Consider the following 20,635-nt stretch of genomic DNA (forward strand, 5'->3'; position numbering starts at 1 on the left):
CTTGCAGTGCCGAGGTGATGTTACCAAAACCTACAATTTGGAGGCCTATGACAACTGGTTCAATTGTCTCAGCATGCTGGTGGCTACAGAGATTTGTAGGGTGGGTACTAGTAGAAGATAATACAGAAAAATAATCCTGTCCTTAAGAACAAATGGCAGGCAGTGGTCTAACAGATTTAACCATGAGCATTCCAATTGAAGATAATTGCATTATTTAAGCATTAAATTATTTGTATGCTTATGTGATTAACAGCTCACAGCTACATTTGGCTTTGCATATATTCTCTGGTTTTGTGTAGCTTCTGTAGTAACATCAGTCATGCCGTGAAATGGAAGTTGTGTGGCATTTCAGTTGGGAGTTGTTTTTCTTAAATACATCCATAAAGTGTTAAGGTACTCACTATTGAAGCACAGAATTACTGATAAACTGCTCTCCCTCCACTGTATTTAGAGATCATTACCACAGCCATACATACAGTTTTGTTGTAGAAGAAAAAAAAGAAATAAGGAATAAACTTCTTCAGAAGTATAGAAGGAGAAAGGTTAAAAAAAAAAAAAGAATAGCCTTAGTAGAGGCTAAAAGTAACTTCTGTCATACAACTAGCAATGAAATGGAAGATACTGCTCCAGAAACCCTTTCTGCTTGTGTAAACTGTCTTTTGAGATTGCTAGTAATATGTATCAATTCTATCAAATGGTACATTTCCTCTTTATTCCCACACATTTGGCAACCCCGTAGTGGAAACCCAGATGCCCACAGCAGCTTCGTGCTGTCCCCTTTTATCAACCCTAGCATCTTAAGATTTCCTGCTCTTACAGAACTTATTACAAAACATACTAAGTCATCTTCTTCTAGAACTGGCTGATATCACTAATACCTTTATTAAAACAACCACACAAAAGGTTTTAGCATACTGAGGGCTAAGCTAACTTGTTGACTACCAAACCATTTTCTTCTGAGAGATCCCTGGTGAGGCAGTCTGCAGTCACCACTCAGAACCCATTTTGGATAAGCCAGACAAAACTTCTAGATGCAAAACATGGGAATGAACGACTAATCTAGGCAAAAATAAATAAAACTGATGGATTTCTGAAACAAAGTTTGGAGACGATGCTGTATATCGATTTTGCTTCACTAACTATAAAAGAAAATCTGCAAAGCAGATGTCCAGTATCACTGCTAGATCCTTCGTATGTTTGCATGGATGAGGATAACGTATATTCACATATCCCTACCTGCTATTAAGAAGTCATTTAAGAGTATGCAGAGCATAATGTGAAAATCAGGACATGGCAATTACTCTTCACTCACATCCAGGTTACATGTCCCACTCTCGAGTCCCTCCACTACTTCTCCCCTTCTCCTTAGTTGTTTTTTTTTTCCCCCTGTAGTTTTCTTTCTGATAGCCACTTCATGTTTTCTTCCTTTTCCAGTAACAGGAAGTTGCTTGAAAGTGTCTGACTTGATCATACAAGTTCCCTAAGACACTGAACTTCACGTATAAACAAGAAGTTACACTCCCCCACAACTGAGCAGATAATTGATAGCAGCCCCAAATACTGCTTTTTTTTTTTTTTTAAATAGATCTGAACAAAATATGCTCAGGCCTTTGTCATCAGATTGCTTAACTGGATAACATCTTGAAATGTCCTTTCAATCATCTTATAATAATGCCTTTAACTGAACATCCTATTCAAAGTTCAGGCCACCCCTTCCCTCTTAACAAATCTTTTTTTTTCAGGTTGTAAAGAAAAAGCAGCGTACGAGAATGGTGGAATTCTTCATTGATGTGGCAAGAGAGTGCTTCAATATCGGAAACTTCAACTCAATGATGGCTATTATCTGTGAGTATTCTCAACACAGATGACAAAAGGCACTTCATTTCACAAGCTGACTGGCAAGACTGTGCTCATACTTGCCTTAAGTTGGCTGACCACATCAGCACTTCTACAGCAGCAGTGTGTTCCAGTGACAGATTAATGTGTGGGTGGGCAGCATTAGCTACCACTTGTGGCTGTCAAGCTGAACTGCCTTCCAAAGCATAAGCATGCTGCTGACATACAAGCAGAGAGTTGCATTAGCCCTGTATTTTTTCAGCTCAGTTGTTTCTGTTTTGGTCTTCTCTTTCTCTCTATTTAGCTGGCATGAACTTGAGTCCTGTGGCACGGCTAAAGAAAACTTGGTCAAAGGTCAAAACAGCCAAATTTGATGTTTTAGAGGTATGTATAAGGTTCAGACTTTATTTAGAAATCCATCAAATAGTAATTCCACAGCAGATGTTGGGAAGAATCAAAGTCAGAAATCACAGACACCTGTCAGTGGTCACCAGTAATATAAACATCAGGCAGAGCATTTCCCAGATTTCAAAATGCCTTCTTGCCTGAGAAGAGCAGCTAATGCAGGTTTTCTGTACGCTGTTTCTTCATTCCATATCTTTATTCCAATTTAACATCACGGTACTTTTCACCCTTCATGCAAGTAAATGCCTTTTTACTAACCATAAAACTGATTAGAGTGCTCCATCTAGTGGCGAACTGAATCAAAACACAACTGAAATCAAAGACTGGTGACAGCAAGTTGGAATTGTTTTTCTTCCCCCAATAGTCATTTATTATTTCCTTTCAACCTCCCATTAGCCATCGAAAGAAAGCATAGATGTAAAGCCAGTGCAGAACCATCCTTTCAAGCAAGACAGGAATTAGATAAACTCTGAACCAACCTGATCAGTATAAAGTACTCTATCTTGACAGCTTAAAACGGTGCTGAGATATTCAATATACTATATACTCTCTGATAAGATCACCATTTAAAATGTTTAAAAAATGTGCATTACATGATTGCCTTCCTCCCCCATAAAAACAGCACCACATGGATCCTTCCAGCAACTTTTGTAATTACCGCACAGCCCTGCAAGGAGCAGCACAGCGATCTCAGACTGCCAACAGCAATCGAGAGAAAATAGTCATCCCAGTTTTCAATCTGTTTATTAAAGATATCTACTTTCTGCACAAAATACATACGAACCGCTTACCCAATGGACAGATAAACTTCAAGGTAGGACTTCAATTTGTTCAAACTGTAAAGCTAGTTAAACATTGTACATTACAAACATTTGCCACTTTTAAACTTTAACTCGTTATATTGCTGAGTCCCTTAGATTCTTCAGCATTTCTGTAATCTAGACAAAGTGATATCGTTATCTAGGGGAAGCAATTTTAATGTCTCAGTACCACGTTTCTGTGAAAGATAGTGCTTGCAATTGACATGTATGTGTTATATATCCAGCAGATCCACACACAACTGCGCGTACCAAAGAGAGTCCATAAATCTGCTGGAATGTAACTGCCTTCAGTTAAAAGATTACTTTAAAAGTATACTGAAATAGAGATTAATTCATACGTTTTACGTGAAATAGGACAAACGGACTGCAAACCATAAAATGTACATAAGCAGAACTGGGTGTAATAACATTAATTTGTAATGAAAACTGACGCGTGAAAGGACAGAGAAGAAAATAAGAATTTCAGAAGCCATAACTCACGCTTTAAAGTTACTTAAGTAGAAAATGAAATAGTCTTATACTAGCCCACTGGAAAGGGAAATCTCTTCAAGGAAGGTTGTACTCACGCAAACTTGAAAATTTAGTAAGAACCTGAAAACAAGTACTAGAATTTTCATGTACCAGCAATGATGGCGGACAAAGATTTGTCACGCCTCAGCCCTGCTCCTGTCTTATGTTCAAAAGGGACTGGAAGAAGTGTGTGTGTATGGGGGAGAAAAGTAAGCCCTTCTGTGGCAACAAGCCATTGCATCTGATCAAATTGTAATAGGTAAACTTCACCCTAAATCTTCAGAGTTGCTCTCCTCAGGTTAGCTAGCTACGAATACCACACACAACCAGCTAATGGTATTTAGCAGGTCTTCGAAGGAATTTCTACTCTCTGAAGAAATGCATGCTTGATTCATAGTAGGTGAACAAAAGGGAATTCATGCCCTATTTTTTTTTATAAGCTGACATATGTTTATGTTGTAAAGATTCGGTTATTCAAAGATTCTGTTATTCCGAGTCATTTTTGAATTCAAAGCTAATTCTAAGGTGACAATACGTGCTGCTACAGAGAAAAAAATGGCAGAAGAGTAATGATCTCACAGAGTTGGTAAACATGAACGGTTTTCACATCACCAAGCATACCTTATTTGCAGCAATAGATGGAAACATTTGGCCACCTGGAGATACATGAAAGGGAATGGGGAAGGGGTAGCACTTACAACAGTATATCCTCTAGTGTTACATGTCAGATTTGGAGGGGCGGAAGAAAGTCCAAAACTTTCAGAGCTGTATAAAGGTCACAGAAATTCCTTTTTTACATTGAGTTCCTGAATATGAAGGTTGAAAGGCTAACAAGGAAGAAAATGGAATAAGAGCTACTCAGAGTAGAAGTGTGAATGAGAACAAGGCTGAGAGGCCCTGAAATTATACAGAGTAACTAGTATTTGAAAGAAAAATAATTGTAACATTCTTTTCATTACCTCATGCAGAAATTCTGGGAAATTTCAAGACAGATTCATGATTTCTTGACATGGAAGCAGGTTGAGTGTCCTTTTGAAAAGGATAAGAAGATCCAGAGTTATCTACTCACAGCACCCATTTACAGTGAAGAAGGTAAAATCCCTTATTGAACATTATAGTGAGTGTTCCAACTCAAAGTGCATAGACCATACACATGAAAAAATTAACATGCAAAAAAAAAAATTGATAAGCATGTATTACCACTTCCATGTTGGCTCCTGATGAGAATAAACCTCATGAATTAAGGCTTAGGTTGCACCTGCTATATAGCAATTATGTGTATTTTTTTCAGTTACAGAACCCATTTATCTGATTATCCTTATTGTATTTACTAGCTCTGTTTATTGCATCCTTTGAGAGCGAAGGTCCCGAAAACCACATGGAAAAAGACAGCTGGAAAACACTCAGGTATAAAGCTTCCTTAGCACATGGGGCTTTTGCAGACATACACAGGCATGCGATTGCTTCGTATGCACTTTTGTGCACTCAACTCACAGTCTTCTCTGAGCCCTGAGCACACGGGTACGAAGCTGTTAGCTTCTTCCCTCCTGTTTGCAAACCCAACAAATAGCACCATTATGACCTAAATGTAATTTTTTCCCTTCAAAATACAAATCTGAAAAAAATGCAATAGGATTCACATACAGCTTTCCCAGCCAGTGCAGGCTACAGGATCACTGCTGAGACTATTAGGGAGAATATGCTTGGTTTAGGCTATGAAATAGAGTTACAGAGTCCACATTCATAGCAGTTTTCAGACATGCTTTTCTCAGGGGGACAATTAAATAAAGATACCAAGAAGGTGCTATCATTCATCATACTTATGTCCTTACAGACGTTATAAAAAGATGAAATTTTATACAAACACTCTTATTAAGGGAGAAGTTCTCAGTGACTCTTCCTCCCTCTTTTAGAGTGAGAAGCGCCTATTCCACATACATGAGATCAGTTAATTCAGATGAGAGATTTAGACCTTTGCAAGTCATTACATATTTAGATCTGAGGTATCTGTACCAGATAATGAATGAATGATGAATCCAGCATGTCCTGAGCTGCAGTCAAGCTACATCGTGACTGCATCATGAGTAGACAGCAATCCCAGAGTCTCCAAGGAAAGCTACGTGAACTTCACGCTTAAGACACCTGTGCTCTCTATGTACCTTGTGCTAAATCCAGGGCTGTTCTGAAAGCAATAGTATGTTATTTGTCTGAGTGCATCCTAAACGCTCGAAGGTTAAAGAGGTTATATTTTCATTTAAAGGCAGCACTATTATTGGAAATTAGAGTTAGGCCAGCTTATAGCAGTTGAAAAGTCTGTCCTTTGAAGAAAGGCTTCCAGCTACTGATGCAAGATAGTTCTATTGCCAACCTTTACCAAAACTATGAAAAATGTGGTTGTGATAGAAAATTTTTTATTACTTTTTCTAGGACAACTCTGCTTAATAGGGCCTGAGATTTTTGGATCCGATCTGCAGACTTTGAAGCACACAGAACGAATGTGTTTTTACAACCTGAAAGACTTGGACTGAGCTAAGAAAGACCTCACTGGCTGAGGTCTGTTTTGTATATACAGTACCTTTTATGAAATAAAATGTGGTAAATATTTCACATGTCAACCTCGAGGCACTTAAGTGAAGGATTTTGTTTTTTTATTTAAAAAAAAAAAGAAAAAAGGGCAGGGCCCTGTTCTCAGAGATGAAGTGTATTGCGGGAGGTGGGATCCCTGGGGAGATCTTATTCTATCAGCATCCAAATTTTTATTTTTTATTACTTCCGCCAAAATAAAACAAAATTAAAACACATCCCAGCTACAGCCAGTGTTCAGGTTACATACTCCACTGGACCAATAGCCTACAGAACACTCAATATGTCTCTCTATCCTTGTGGTTTCATTCAAATCAGCGAGACTGATCATACACGTGAGTGTTTGTAGAGCCAAGGCCTTAGACATCTGCAGTAAGCCTGTTCCTCTCCTACATCAGAAATAGTGCCTTACAAGGTACTGGTATTGTTTAGTGTACCTTCTATTACGCTGGATTGGAAGAAAAGAAAATAAAAATATGGATGTCTCAAAACCAGCTACAATGTACTTTTTAAATAAAACAGAGAATATGGCACATGAGGTAGAGTATACCTGCCTATAACATTGACGGTGCAGCAAACATATTTTTGTTACGTGACTTAAAGAGAAGGTGGGGTAACTGCTGGGGGATGTGCGTTTGTGTGTGCGTATGTGTGTGCATGTGTGAAGATGCACACTTCTAAGTTTTAATACTTCTGGAAACTATCCTTTAAATTCTGGCTGTCAGAATAGTTTGTGTTTTCCTTTTTAAAAATCAGGGATTTTTTTTTATTTTTTTTTTCTTTAAGAGAAGGATGTCTAACCTAGATTATCTCTGCAAAACAGGTTCATTGTGTCTTTCTGCAAACAATTTATGTAAAAAAAAAACCATACATGAATTAGGGAGAGGGAAGTATACTCAGATGTCCAATTTGAAACTAAGGCTGAAATTTCCAAAGAGTTCATCTCTACTGACTCGGGCATTTAAATCCCTTGTTTCCTTTGAAAATGCTAGCTTGGACTTCAAGACAATTAAAGCAGAGACCAACTTGCATCGTAAATGGTTTATAGTATTTTGCAAGCCATGATTAACAGTCTGGACTAGAACCCATTGAAATACATCAGAAAACAACATAAGAAATTGATCAAGCCTTTGAACCCAGTTCAGAATCAGAGGTGATCTGTAAATCCACTGATGCTCAGCATTTCTAACTTCTCCTTTAAGCTTTGATTTTACACCTAATTTAGCTATCCAAATGAGCATATGAGAAAGTTAAAGATTCAAGCTATCCATTTCAGGAAAAAAATTGATACATTCCAGGATTTTCTTTCTCTCCTGACCACGAAGTTCAGAAAAAGAGAAAATAGGCTCAGATTAAGAACTATTTTGTTTAATGAACTATTAGCCATGAATATTTACTATACTTTCTAGTAATTGTTCTCCTAAGGCACAATGGCCAGACATTTGGAAAGATAGTGACTTGAGCCAGACAGTTGTATCAGAATTTTTCTTCCAAAGAAAGCCCTCTGAAGTTTGCAGTGGTTTCAGCCTCTCTCATAGAACCTCGCCAAGGACCTCTGCGCAAGTTTCTTTAAAAACAGTCAACTTCAAGTAGACAATTTGTATCCTACTCTGCCCTGTGTTGAAGCGGGGACAAGCCTCGCTGGACTGAGCGTCAGGTTTATTCCAGTCCAGCAGACTATTCTTGCTGAGTGCCTACAGCCTTGAGCAGCACCACTGTTGCACGTAGCATCAGCATTCACTTCACAGAAATTGCTTGCTGTGTTGGCCCTGTAGTACAGTGAAATATTAAAGAGCCTTCCCTCTCTCCCTGTTCTCCCTCCTGCTCCCTGACAAATACTTAAAATCAGAACAGTAAGGGAGAGAGATAATCAACATTTTGCTATTCCCATAGCACTGAAATCAAAGAGAACCAAAAGCGAGTTAGGCCATGGAGGAGGAGGAGGAAGTGGAATACTAACTGTTAACAAGAACAGCCCAGAGAAGGAGACGGGATAATTCTTATGATCTGCTGCTATTTTTCCTGCGCTGAAGTACAGACCTTCAGCCCTGAACTAGAGTAAGAATATTTATACTGTATTATTACAGTGTTTTGCACTTTCAGAGATGTTCTAGCTAGTAACGTTGTTGGACACTATAAAAGGGATTGTATATCAGCTTTGTTTATGTAACTGAGATTTAAAAGGGATGCTTAAAATTTAAGAAAAATATATATTTGAAATGCAATTTTAGAACACTTTCTGTAAATGTATGAAAAAAGCTTTCACATGAATGTGCACTTCACTGGTCAATCAGTCCTAGTATATACTTGAAATCAATGCAGTATCCACATTGGTTCCTTTTTATTTTTCTTCCCTCAGTTTGATACATTCTTTAAATTCTGTGTTTTGCTATTCTGAGCTGAAATGCTAAATATAAAGCTGTACCATAAAGCAGGATATTCCGTGTTTGACTGGATGTGCTTGCATTAATAAAAAAAGTTGCTTCAACCAGGCTTAACTTTTTCCATGTTTATTTTTCACTTGCAAACCGACCAAACCACAAGCCTGTGGCTGAACGCAGCGAACCAACCATAGAAGATGAAGTTGCAATGAACCAACCAGTTTCTTAAGTTTAAATCCTGACTTAAAGCCGCGTTATAAAATATTTAAATATCTTCCAGCAAAAGCTGAGCATGACACTAAGCCAACAAAATGCTGCCAGTTCTGATGTGCTATCCCTGTGCTAGTATTACAGATCTGATGCAGAGCATCTGCTCTGGAATATTTGAGTACCTCAATGAATCTGGTTAACAAACCCACCGAACAAAAGCATTTTGTGTCCTAGGAGTTGAATTTTGATGTTCGTTTGTTTTGTTTTTTGTTTTTTTTCCCCCTCCCATACATTTACCTTTTAAAGAGGAAAGCACAGAAACATTTGCTGCTGGCTGCAGCACACTGTGGGGTTTCCTGTAGCAGGTTTCTGTTAACATTTCAATACTCCAGGACCTTCGGTTGCAACTGCTACCCTTTTTCATTGCCCTAATTTACAGAAGCAAAGCCACTTCTCCAAGGTCACACTGCAACCAGGCCAAGCACTGCGCTGTGAGGTAAATCCAGCCTTCCTAATGCATTGTCCCAGTCCTACCCACACTACCTCCTTTATCTGGGATATAAGCCTTAAAAAAAAAAAAAAAAAACAACTGAGCCTTACAATTGTGGAAGCTCTGGAGATACCCTAAGCATTTTAATCAGTTTAAAACTCTCTGGGGACATTGTTTTGGTAACCAGATGTCCACAACAAACTCACGGAGTAGAACAGTACTACTTTCAGTCATCATGGGTCATTAGGAAAGATAACGATGCTTACCAGTGTTAAGAGGATCAAGCAGAGAAAAGTCTGATGGTCAGTTCACACTCATAATTAACACGCATATTACCTCCTTGAAAACTCACTTCCAATTATGTCCCATCCAGTCATTAGGATAAATTACCTATTTACACAGGCATAAGAGTAAACAATAAAATTGTTTTCCATCTACTTTACTTCCATCAGAGTACAACCAAACTATGATAAGCAGCAACTCAATACCAGCAAGGTGTTTTAGTGGTGTTAGCAGAAACTTCATTTATTGAGGTAATAGTTCCCAAGAAACAGTTTTCTTTCAGCAAATAATTCTCAGGTAGCAAAGTTCAGTTGACAACAGATATTAGTACATCTTTATTGGAGGGCAATCAATAATTCTTCTGAGGACATGTACAAACAAATCTTTCCTCTCCAGCCTGCAACATATATCAGGTTATCAAGGCAACCCCAGCCTCCCAACTAATTGGAAAAATCTGCAAACAGCAGTGTATGGGAGCAGATTTCTCTCACAGCTTTCTCTCATAGCCATTAAATAAGGCAGCACAGACAGTGAGATAATTCACCAAAAAAAGTTTTGTTTTGTTTCTTAAAATAAAATTGCAGAAAGACTTAATCCTAAACCATTAGCACAACTGAGGAAGTTTCCAGACGAGTGAGCACACAACTATTAGCAAAAGCTGCTTTCTAGTTCTTCCTTACATGCCTGTCCCTGGAAAAACAGAGCTAACTGGGCACGCTGAGCTTTCAGCACACCTCCATCAGCCTCCAACAGAGGTGCCCTGACCCTGCAGAGGCTCCTACCCCCACTTTCCAAAAGCCTCTTCTCTTTGCATTGCACTTACATGTGTGCTCCAAGCTGAGTGTGGAAGAGACAACATCTGGGAGTACATTCTGGAGTAGTTTAGCAGTGCAGTTTAAAATGAGTCCATTTCTGAGACTTGGAACGCTGAAGGATTTGAATATTCCTATGATTTCTAACCTTGAAACCAATCTCTAATATCACCAGTTCTGTGGCTTCTTGACACCACATTCAGCTATTGCACAGAAAATGGATGCAGCTAGTTGTTGCAAAATAATTCATGTTTGCCTATTTTTGTAATAAAATACTAAAAAGGGATTAAGTTCTACATCACACAGAGCGTGCTGATACAGTTTCAGGTAACTATTCCACCTCCTATTCCTCAGATGTTAGAAGAAAATTCAAACCACCAGGAAATGCAATGAGTTTAAAAATTCTAACCCAATAAATATACTGTTTCTGATTTACTAGGATACACAACTTACAGTATTAAGAATGGTTGGGCTTCTAACAAATAAGACACTTTTATGTAAAGTTCTGAAAAAAAAAAATGTTTGGTGAAACCAGTACACATTTACTTGAAACTATTAGTAGCACCTACCAGAAATAAACAGGGCTGTTGACATGCAGAGAATACATGTAGTGTGTTTGATAGAAGCCTTTTGACATTTACAACACTCAGAAAACTTAAATATCTTAAGTATTCACGTTCATCACCATTAAAGCTCAGTGCTGAAGAACTTGGCCCACTTTGAAAAATCTCTCATAAAATTTTTTGAAGACATAAAATCCAAGCAAAATAATGAATCTACAAATCCAAACCTTTTTCCCCATATACCTCATTTCTCTTCTCAGAAATTTCACAGTATCCAAATATCTCAAGATGAATTTCACAAGAAGTCAATGGCCAAAAAGTTACTTTCAAGAAAGTTAGAAAACAACCACAACAATAAATGGGGAAAACAAAAACAAAAAAACCACACACCCCAAATCCTCCAAGTATTCAGAGTCCACAACAAGATGCCAGCTGCCCCCAATAACCGCCTGGCCCAGCACAGGTGCTGCCCCTATTCGGAGTAGCCAAAGCTTTATCTGTCTCTAATATTGTTTCCAAGGCATATCTGAACACAAAGTAACCCTACAGGCTTTACTTTTCGTATTATTCCTTTAATAGACAAAGTAACCCTTTGCCCCAAGGCCTATAATGAAGATGGAGGAAAGCCACAGTGGAGCTTGCATAAGGTCACAGGAAATCTGTTCAAGAGCTCAGGCTCTCCTGGGCTGCACAGCTTCACCTCATGCTTCCTCCAAATTCATCACACTCTGCAAATGCACACTGCTGTCTCTCACAAGAGAAATTCCCAGTTTCTTTCACATATTCTCCATTTTCAAGAACAGCATTGCAACAACCCTACTGCTGGGGCATAGCTGTTGCTGCTTTTAGGAGGAGCAAGGAAGATCTTACACCGTATCTGTGAAAGCTGTTTATAACCTCTACATCAATTCACAAGAGATTTTATTTTACTCCAGATGTGGTTTTGTTTCTTTTTGAGGAGCTTTTTAAGCATAAGCCTAAGAACATTTATGCGATAGCAAAGGACATACATGCCCTGATAGACAGGCAAATGGCAATGCAATTACATAAAAAACACTTAGTTGCTGTAATTTTTACATCAAACAATGTTACAATCATAAGTAAGATAATACTTGAAAAATGGCAGATCAATGACATTGAAAGTAGCAGGAAGAGGTTAACATGCTTGTTTATATACAATTCAGGTACAGTTTGCAAAGCATTCTGCCCACGGAAGAAAACAAATCTTAGATATGTTAATTTGCATCGCCAAAGGTGGTTTTATTTTCAGCAGTTAGTGAAAGCTTAGAAAACTTGAGTCAAGAGACCTCAGCCACACAAGTCCCATAGTTAAAAGGCAACACCACACAAACCTACAACAACTCCACCAAATCAGGTGGATCACTGAAAACTCTTATCTAGGTGCTTGGCTTCAAGCTGAGAGAGATTTGCTTCATTTTTCACAGAACACAACTATGCTAACCCAAATACAGCTGTATTTTAATACAGCCCTATCCAAACATCTAGACTTAAACATAGAATCAATTTATTTAGCATTCCACCTTAAATTCAGAAGTAGATTGGCTCACAGTAACGCACCACATATCCCAGCTACAACACCAATTCTCCAAACCCAGCACAAGTCCTTCAAAGAACCACACAAGAACCCCTGCTAAAAAAATGAAAACCGTACCCTTTTTCTGGTGTAATCCAAAAAAAACACTTACCTTAAATTAAGCCACAAAGAGGTAGACCATGTTGTCCAGAAGAGAAGTAGAAGACCTTCTCCAGCTTCAGATACCTACTGAGGGCAGCCCACTCCTCCACACAACCCTAACTACACACACAGCTGCCATCACTACAGCAATTACCACAGCTGTGGCAACGGCCACCCATCATGGCGGGCTCAGGGCGAGGCCTCACCACACAGACACAAGCCCTTCTGGCATTGCTGCCCCCACTCCCGAAAGACGTCTGGGGCCTATCTCCAGCCGGTACAAATTCACCTGACTCCAAGAGCGATCCAGAAGCCATCATTCGGAGCAGCTGAAAGCCTGGGTCCCCGAGGGCAGGCACCGTGTGGCAGGGGCTGGCGCCCTGCAGCCCAGCCAGCTCCCAGGCGCATCGAGGCCTGTAATGGAGGCCACGGTTGGGCCGTAGGAGATGGGCCTCACAGGCACAGGGACCAGTGCTGCTCAGTTTCGGCTGTGCTGTGCCCTTGGAACATTCAGTTCCTTACTGAATGGCACAGCAGAGTAAAGTCTTAAGTATTAATGTCCTTCAGATGGATTTGGGGGATCACGTGCACAGTTAGTGCACCCCAGCCGAACTAAAGCTTAAACCACCTTTGCTGAACAAAAAGCTTTTATCGTTACACTGACACTGGAGTCAGTGAGTCACAGCATTTATCTTGAATCATCAGCTATTTCCAGTTCTTTTCCTCTAATTTACTGATCTGACAAAGGAAAATGTGTTTCATTTTATTCTAAATTTAATGCACGAGCATGCAGTAAAACAGTAGCTCAGATGCTCATCCGCACTCAAACACAGTGCTTCACCACCTTTTCTTTTTCCCCCCATATGCAATTCTTCAGTATTAAATGCTGAGAAGCGCTAACACTCATCAGCACAAGCTATCCAGCATTCAAAGATATTTCAATAACAGGTGCACGTATCTCAAAGTCCAAAGGATCACAGAATTTCATGTAGTGAATCAATACAAGTATAAAGCAACTAAGTATTTTCTCCTGGACGCAAGGAACCGAGAACTATGTATTTCCCTGTAGATTTTTGTTTTTTCACCTGTATTTTGATTATTTTCTAATTATTTATTTTTCTAATTCAAAACCGCGCTTGTACCATAGCTTGGCATATTTTAAAACGGATTCAAGTCTGCAAATTCAAAAGCACGTCCTGAATTCATCCTTATATGGGGTCTAACATGAAAGCGTGTCCCAAGCTAATCTCAGTTTGACTTCCCTAATTAAGAACACTTCCCCTTCCCTCTGCAGATGCAAGTTCCTTGGAAATGTTTACAGTTAATGCATATAACATGTAACAGTTAAAAAACAAACAAACAACAACAAAAAACATTACTTCTCATTCCAGCAGAGCATGTTGGTATTCTATATTTACTGCTCCAACAATAAAACAACTCCTCCAGGAAAACACAGCTGGCTTTCCACACTCAGACCACAACTTGAAAAAAGGAACCTGAGTGTCACATAAACAGCATTTACCATGGCCCAATGCAGCCCAGTGCAGGCACATGTCTGGCTCAGAACTGCATGCTGTGGTTTCCTCGGGTCATGGCCCAGCGTTTGTGACAAGTCGACAATCCAGGTACACCGTTCAGCTTTAAGCCACCCTATTGCGGCCATCACACCTCAGTCACATTACATACCACAGACCCAGTTCATAGCCATGACCCAATACTGGAACTGGGCTAACAGTGGTATGTATTTGTGGCAAAAAAAGTGCCGGAGAAACAGGCAGGTGCCACTACCACACCTCGCCCTCACCTGGCCCTGTCCGGACTGCCGCTGGAGCCTGCTCGCAGCTTTGGCCCTGAGGGAGAGGAGCAACATGGAGGCGAATAGAGCTGCAGTATGGCCAGGCAGAGGAGGGTTGAAAGCCCCTGTGGCCTCGCAGCTTTGCTCTCTACTAGGATTCAGAGCTGCTGAACCCCTAGAGTGCAAAATGGGACTGTGAAGCACACTGTAATGTTATCTCTTCAGTCCCATGGCAGGACTTAAGAGGTTGAGACTAGACACTTAGCTAACATTTTCCAGCCATGTAGCCAGATGTATGCCTGAAGCAACATGCGGAGATTTCACGTTCGAAACATGACTAATTTCCTCCCCTTCTTGGATGAGGTTAAGAAACACCTTCAAAGAAGAGTTGCATGTTTTAGTGGAAAAGAGCAAATCTGTCTCATCTGCACAGCCGAATGCAAACGCATGCACTCGTATCAGAGCCTGGTGACTGCAGAATGCAGCCTGAAGTTCAGTGTACTCAGATAAATGAAATCACTTAAGATCACTTCATAATGAAGGAGTATCCTACTATTTCTAGTTTCATTACAGAACAAAACCAGTCACGTGCAATCAAACTTCGAGCATTAACTCTTAAATTACTGATCTTTGCCTTGAACCACGTTGTCATAATATATCTTACTGTGTTTCAGCACGAAATACTATGACAAATCAGAAATAAGAAGAAAAGGTTTTAAGACAGATTTCAAAGCCAGTAAATGGCAGAAAGCAATTCCTGCTCACCCTTGCTGCTCCTGTCCTGCTTACAGAATCCAGACTTTCCTTGCCACTCATCACCGCTCTTCCTCCCAGCAGCTCAGTTAGCTCCAACTCCCAGTGGCTCCTGTGTTGCTCAAAAGCCAATACTGGAGCTTATAAAAAGCTGAAGGCTTCGTGGCACAGTGTTTTAAGGAATGAGAAAATCCATATCAAAGAAAAAGAGAGACTGGGCTAAAAAGGAAGGCAGCAAGTACACTACTGTGGTGAAAAACAGAGGACAACATGATGCAAGACAAAGTGGTGAAAAAATAAGTCATCCAATTTTTCAGGACATGGTATTATTTACACAGCACATACAAGTTGTTTCAAGTATGCTAAGGAGTTGGGGAAAACTATTTGTGCTCCAGAGTTGTACATTTTTCTCCCTAATATTGATCAGTGACATAGCATTATGTTAACTGCTCAGGAGCATAACTGAAGTGTCACTAATATCCATAGCCAGATAGAAGATAGTCAATTTGTTAGCTTGGGATAATGCAGTGGTAACTTAACTTCAAAATCTGAGCCCTGAAAGTGGCTTCGCTCATGCATTTCCCTAAGACTAAGGCAGAGGAAGAAGTGAAGCACTTCTAGAGAATGTGTAGTCAACGGGCTTCTGTGGAAATGGAGAGAGACCCAAAGAATGACTAAAAGCAGAACAGACCCAGGAAGGCAGCAGGTAGATGGTGATTTGACATAATTGTACAAATTTAAGTAACTTTTGAAGCAACACACTGAACAGAATCATTCTCTCTGCAGTCCACAGGTCTCAACCTTTTCTCTTTTTATTTTGGGATTACTAGGGACATCTTGTCCTCTTCTGGAGGATCCTTGTTAAGATAGACAAAACAATCCATCTGTGCAATATTCATCAATCAGCTCCGTTCAGTGAAGGTCATTTTGAAAAATGCTCATTAATTCACTGAGGAACAATCATTATCTGAAGTATGACATTGTTTAAGCTAACTACTTAAAAACATTGGTAAGTTCAATAGCAACATTCAAAATGCTACAGAACAAAAAAAAAGAAAGGCCTATTTTAAGGTTAAATTAAAAGCTGCAAGTTTAAGGCAGTTACTTATAATCTAATTCCATTAATGAGAAAAATTAAGTGATAAATCGTTAGTGAACATGAGGTATACATGATTAGTAGTAATTCCCTGGAAGTACAAAATTTAAATCATAACAGCTTTTAATTTAAGTAACTGATTTAATTTCCGCTGTCATCATTGTTAATAAGCTACCCCACAAACTGTAAAAACACCATAAAACACTATTAACGCTATTAGAATTGAGCATTTTCCTGCTGTAAATGTTCTACAGATTGCAGGCAGTAAAATCATCTTGCAGAAGGGCAGAGGAGTTGTTGGATGTGTGTACTGTATCCACTATTTAGCAACAAAATGTATCTGAGGAGATTCCATATCCTTGTTATTACCATTGTGGAGCAAGTACCTTGCAATGACTTAACATAGCACAGAGCCCACACTAATCTCTCTGCATTTCATAACACAGCACAAACACGCTCTTAATGAGCTGATATGCCATAGCACATGTTCTCACACAAGCAGTTACTGCAGAGAGCAGAACTAATTGTGCAGAAGAGAGAGGAGAAAGGCCAGGCCTGCAAGGGCTCCAAGAAGTTCACAAGTCCTCAAATCATTATTTGGACTGCTTGTGTCTATACCCAACCCTGACATGAACAAATTCTAGTAGTTCTGACTTAACTTCAATGCCTTCACTTCCTCATTCTGGGGTGATGAATGGAAAAAAAGTTCTCAAGAGTAGTTCTTATTGATTGCCTTCCAGCATCTATATCAGACCAGTTTGGATTGCACAGATACAGACAGGTGAAATTTTTCTCCTTCCTCATTTCAGCCACTTATGATAAGCACAACCACTGGAAATAGTAGAAGATAAGAGATCTGGCTATCTGCATCAGTCTGCTGTGTGCAGAACATGGGAACTAAACTGGTTGAGTGATAAAAGCTGAGCTGCAGCAGTGGTAAACACGTTCATACAATCCCAGCAGTCATGCCAGTGTGTGAAGTGAGAGGCATTTTTGATGCTTATTCTTGCACCAGCAGAGCCAGGACAGCAGTAGCTGACTAAGTGTTAAGGGTTGGAGTTTCAGTAGAAGTTCCTACTTAAATCTTACTAAAACTCATCATGCCTACGTACTTACTCTTTTTCTCACTGGTACGTTATTTTGTAAGTACCCACCACCAAGGTATCTTACAATAAAACATCTGGTGTATATGTAAGTATTATATGTGGTCAGGGTAGATGTTCACCTGAGCTGCAGAAGTGTGCTGGTTGAACTTCTCACTGCAAATACTATTACTTGAATCTGGTGTGTCATCTACCTGGTAAAATATTATAAACATTTATTTCAAAGAAACAGCTTAAAACGATTTCTAAAATGCAGATATTCCATTTATTATACAGAGAAACAGTTGCAAGAAGTCTTGCAATGCATTCTCTTCACTCTAAGTACAATACAGGAAACTGTTCTCCACAATAAGTTACATAAAGGCAAATTTTATGTACATATAAAAGGATCAGTGCCTGGAACTATTTGCACAGCATATCTGCTATTCAGAAAAATCAACCATTTTAATTTTTAATTGCCTTCAGAATTCTTGAAGCAAACTGAATTCATTAACAAAACTTAATTACCTGGTTTGAAAAGGTTTGAGAAGGGTTTTGGCCTAGTTTCTAAATTCTGTGGAGACCATGCAAATGGTATAACCACTGAATTAGCATTCTCAGCATTAATTTTAAAAACAAATGTATTAAAAATTAGGCATGCCATATGGTAGCATATAAGACAACATGGAGAAAGGTGACCTGCCTGCATTTAAACTGCTTATGCATCCCAGAACACCCAAAAGGGGAGTAGGGAAGTAGTAGTGCCATTGTACAAGACACTCATGAGACTGCAGCGTAATTCTGTTCATGCATGCTTGACCCCTTCCACTCCCTCCCCCCCTCAAAAAAAAAAACAAGCAACTGAAAAACTGAAGAATAAGGCTACTGGGATAAATCAGTAGAACCAAAAGTATCCTGTGATGGAAGATTGTAACAGCACTTGCTTTTCCAGTCTGTGAAACAGCTAAGAGTATGTGACTTGCTTCCAAAAACACGTCAGGAAAATGACAGAGGGAAAGAAAGGGACAACACTGGCATAACAGTAAATGGGTCTCTAATAAATTTACATGGCAATTAAATGATGGTTCCTCAGCTTAAAGGCTGAGATGCACAAGCAGGGCCTCTGAATAAGGAGTGGGGCCAAAAATCCTTAAAAAAAAAGTTTAATAGCATAGCTCAGTTCATAGAAGGGATTCTATGATGTGGTATGTACTGTGGGAAAAGACTACATCCAGAAATGCCCAACTGGAACATTCCCACCTTCTTTGATCCTTGATCCATCACCAAGATAAGGCGGTGGTGTCTTTTGCAGTGTGAAATTATATTAAACGCTCTAAAATTCCACTTAACATTATCATTCCCCCGCTCTTTCACATGAATTTCTTTGTATTCAACAATGTGCATGTCTGTTAATACAGCAAATGCAGCATCAAGCTATTGCTGTGAAGTCAGCCTGAACAGACAGCATACCAATTAGCATATCCTGTACATCTTTTACAGCAAGATTCTTTTTCACACCTCATTTCCACAACGGAGTGTAAGTATAATAGCCTTCTAACATCACAGTGCAGTGAGCCATACAGACTGAAAATACTCAGCACAAGATTTAATTTAATTCTTAAAATAATATACATTTAAGAATCAAAATGTACCACGTGGAGAAGAGTTGAGTTGTACATTCCACTGATCTCTCCAATCGACACTGAAGACACTTTCCTTGAACTACATATGCTTTCCAATTCCTTATTTGAGGTGCTTCAACTTGCAAGATATGTAGGTAATAGCATATCAGTCAAAGAGTTACTCAGAAAACAAATACAAGAACCAAAAAACCCTGAACTCTTCCTCACTGAAAAAGAGGCACTGCATTTTTAAGCTGAATTAAGGCTGTAAAATGATGCTGGTTCATTGTGAACATGAAGTCATCAGTTTCACCCCGTCACAGGGCTCCATTTAACCCACGGCTTCGCTGTTAGTCCTGTAAGCCTGTTTACGGAGGTGAGTCTCAATCTCCTCCCTGAAGACCAGCATCCCAAGGTGCGAGTGAGAGGCTTCATTCATGGCTTTGGACTGGATACACATGCGATACTGCTCTGGAGTGAGTTCATCTGCACAATGTTTCTCGTGCCAGAGGTGAAACAGACCAGGGACTGGTGTCCTGATCACAATAAGGTCACCGTGCAAGTACTTTCTGTAAAGGTGAACGTCCTCACCACCCCAGCCTTTCACTTCCAAGTCAAAACCCCCTATAAAAACAGTATCAGAAAACATGTTGGCATACAAGCTAGATCCAAGGTAAAAAAGAAGCAACACTCCTCATATTAGACAATCTATGCCATACCAGAAATTATGGAGCAATTAAATTAAACTACTGCATGCCAAAGCATGCCAAATTGAGGGAGGGGAGCTTCATGCATTCCACATCTTTTACAGTGGAAGCTGTCCAGGACATAGATCATGCACTGCTGGCTTCAGAGAGTCCCTTACAAGAGAGCATCCAAATCACATTATGCATGACACCCCATGTGACAGCTGCAAGAAACTATAGGCAAACCACACTGGGTATGCTTGTGTTATTTTTAGCAACCATAATGGATTTTAGCAGCTGGAAAATGAGGCAGTCATGTACCATATGAAAAGCCCTCTCTAAAAGTGTCAGCAATTACTCCATAGGTCACAACTCAAAAAGCTTGATTAAGAAAAGTAATCTATTGCATCATTTTAAGGTCTCTCTTGCCTTTCCAGGACCATAGCGAGTATCAGTTCAGACTGGGGTATAGATTCAAAACTCTAGAATTATGAGGTCTTCATTTAGCATATAGCATACACATGTCAGGCAGTATGTCTGCTATTGGAAATCAGCCTGCATTCAAATCATCATATAGCACATGAGCTGTATCATTATATCTTCTGGCACATCATCTTCAAGAGAATCTTCCAAATTTAAGTACATCAAGTTGTTGTTTTTAATAGCATGCCACAAGAGGGTGCCAAAGCATATTTGTAAAGCCTTTGAACAACTATAAAGTTCTTTCAAAGAAGCTTGAAAGTTTAATGTTTTTTTTTTTCCTGTTAGCTGTTTACTTGAAGAACTTGCTTCTTAAACTGCTCATTTGCTCCAGGCAGTCAATATGAAATATGAAAGAGTAAGCTTTGTTAACACTAAGAAATATTGCAGCTTTTAACAAATGCTCATCACATGGAACATCAAAAACTACAAAAACGTGTTTTCATTCATTGGTCCAACTCAGTAATCAGCCAGTTGGACTTCGGAAAAATAAAAATTAAAACATTACTTCCCTGTAGTTAGATAAGAAAAC

General features: G+C 39.4%; 2 protein-coding genes across 30 annotated transcripts in view; one reads left to right on the forward strand and one right to left on the reverse strand.

The window, feature by feature from the left end:
* The window catches only part of RASGEF1A (RasGEF domain family member 1A), a 49,212-nt gene extending 40,564 nt beyond the window's left edge, over nt 1-8,648 (forward strand). For both annotated transcript variants that reach the window (XM_013175321.3, XM_067000144.1), the window contains exons 7-13: nt 8-100; nt 1,743-1,845; nt 2,141-2,220; nt 2,864-3,055; nt 4,541-4,664; nt 4,907-4,979; nt 6,000-8,648. In XM_013175321.3, coding sequence (XP_013030775.2) covers nt 8-100; nt 1,743-1,845; nt 2,141-2,220; nt 2,864-3,055; nt 4,541-4,664; nt 4,907-4,979; nt 6,000-6,024 — 690 coding nt within the window. In that variant the 3' untranslated portion in view covers nt 6,025-8,648. The remainder of the gene's footprint in view (nt 1-7; nt 101-1,742; nt 1,846-2,140; nt 2,221-2,863; nt 3,056-4,540; nt 4,665-4,906; nt 4,980-5,999) is intronic.
* Nucleotides 1-20,635, reverse strand: part of CSGALNACT2 (chondroitin sulfate N-acetylgalactosaminyltransferase 2) — a 268,548-nt gene that overhangs the window by 218,980 nt on the left and 28,933 nt on the right. For 27 of the 28 annotated variants that reach the window (XR_010832668.1, XR_010832659.1, XR_010832661.1 and 24 more), the window contains one exon: nt 12,600-19,561. Coding sequence is in view for 1 of the 28 variants with exons in the window: in XM_067000143.1 (XP_066856244.1) it covers nt 19,269-19,561 (293 nt within the window). In the remaining 27 variants the exon portion in view is untranslated. Of the gene's footprint in view, nt 1-6,229; nt 19,562-20,635 lie in introns of those variants that run through there. The other variant, XM_067000143.1, reaches the window with a different exon arrangement.

This window comes from Anser cygnoides, chromosome 7, assembly GCF_040182565.1.
Source record: "Anser cygnoides isolate HZ-2024a breed goose chromosome 7, Taihu_goose_T2T_genome, whole genome shotgun sequence".
Taxonomy (NCBI): Eukaryota; Metazoa; Chordata; class Aves; order Anseriformes; family Anatidae; genus Anser; species Anser cygnoides.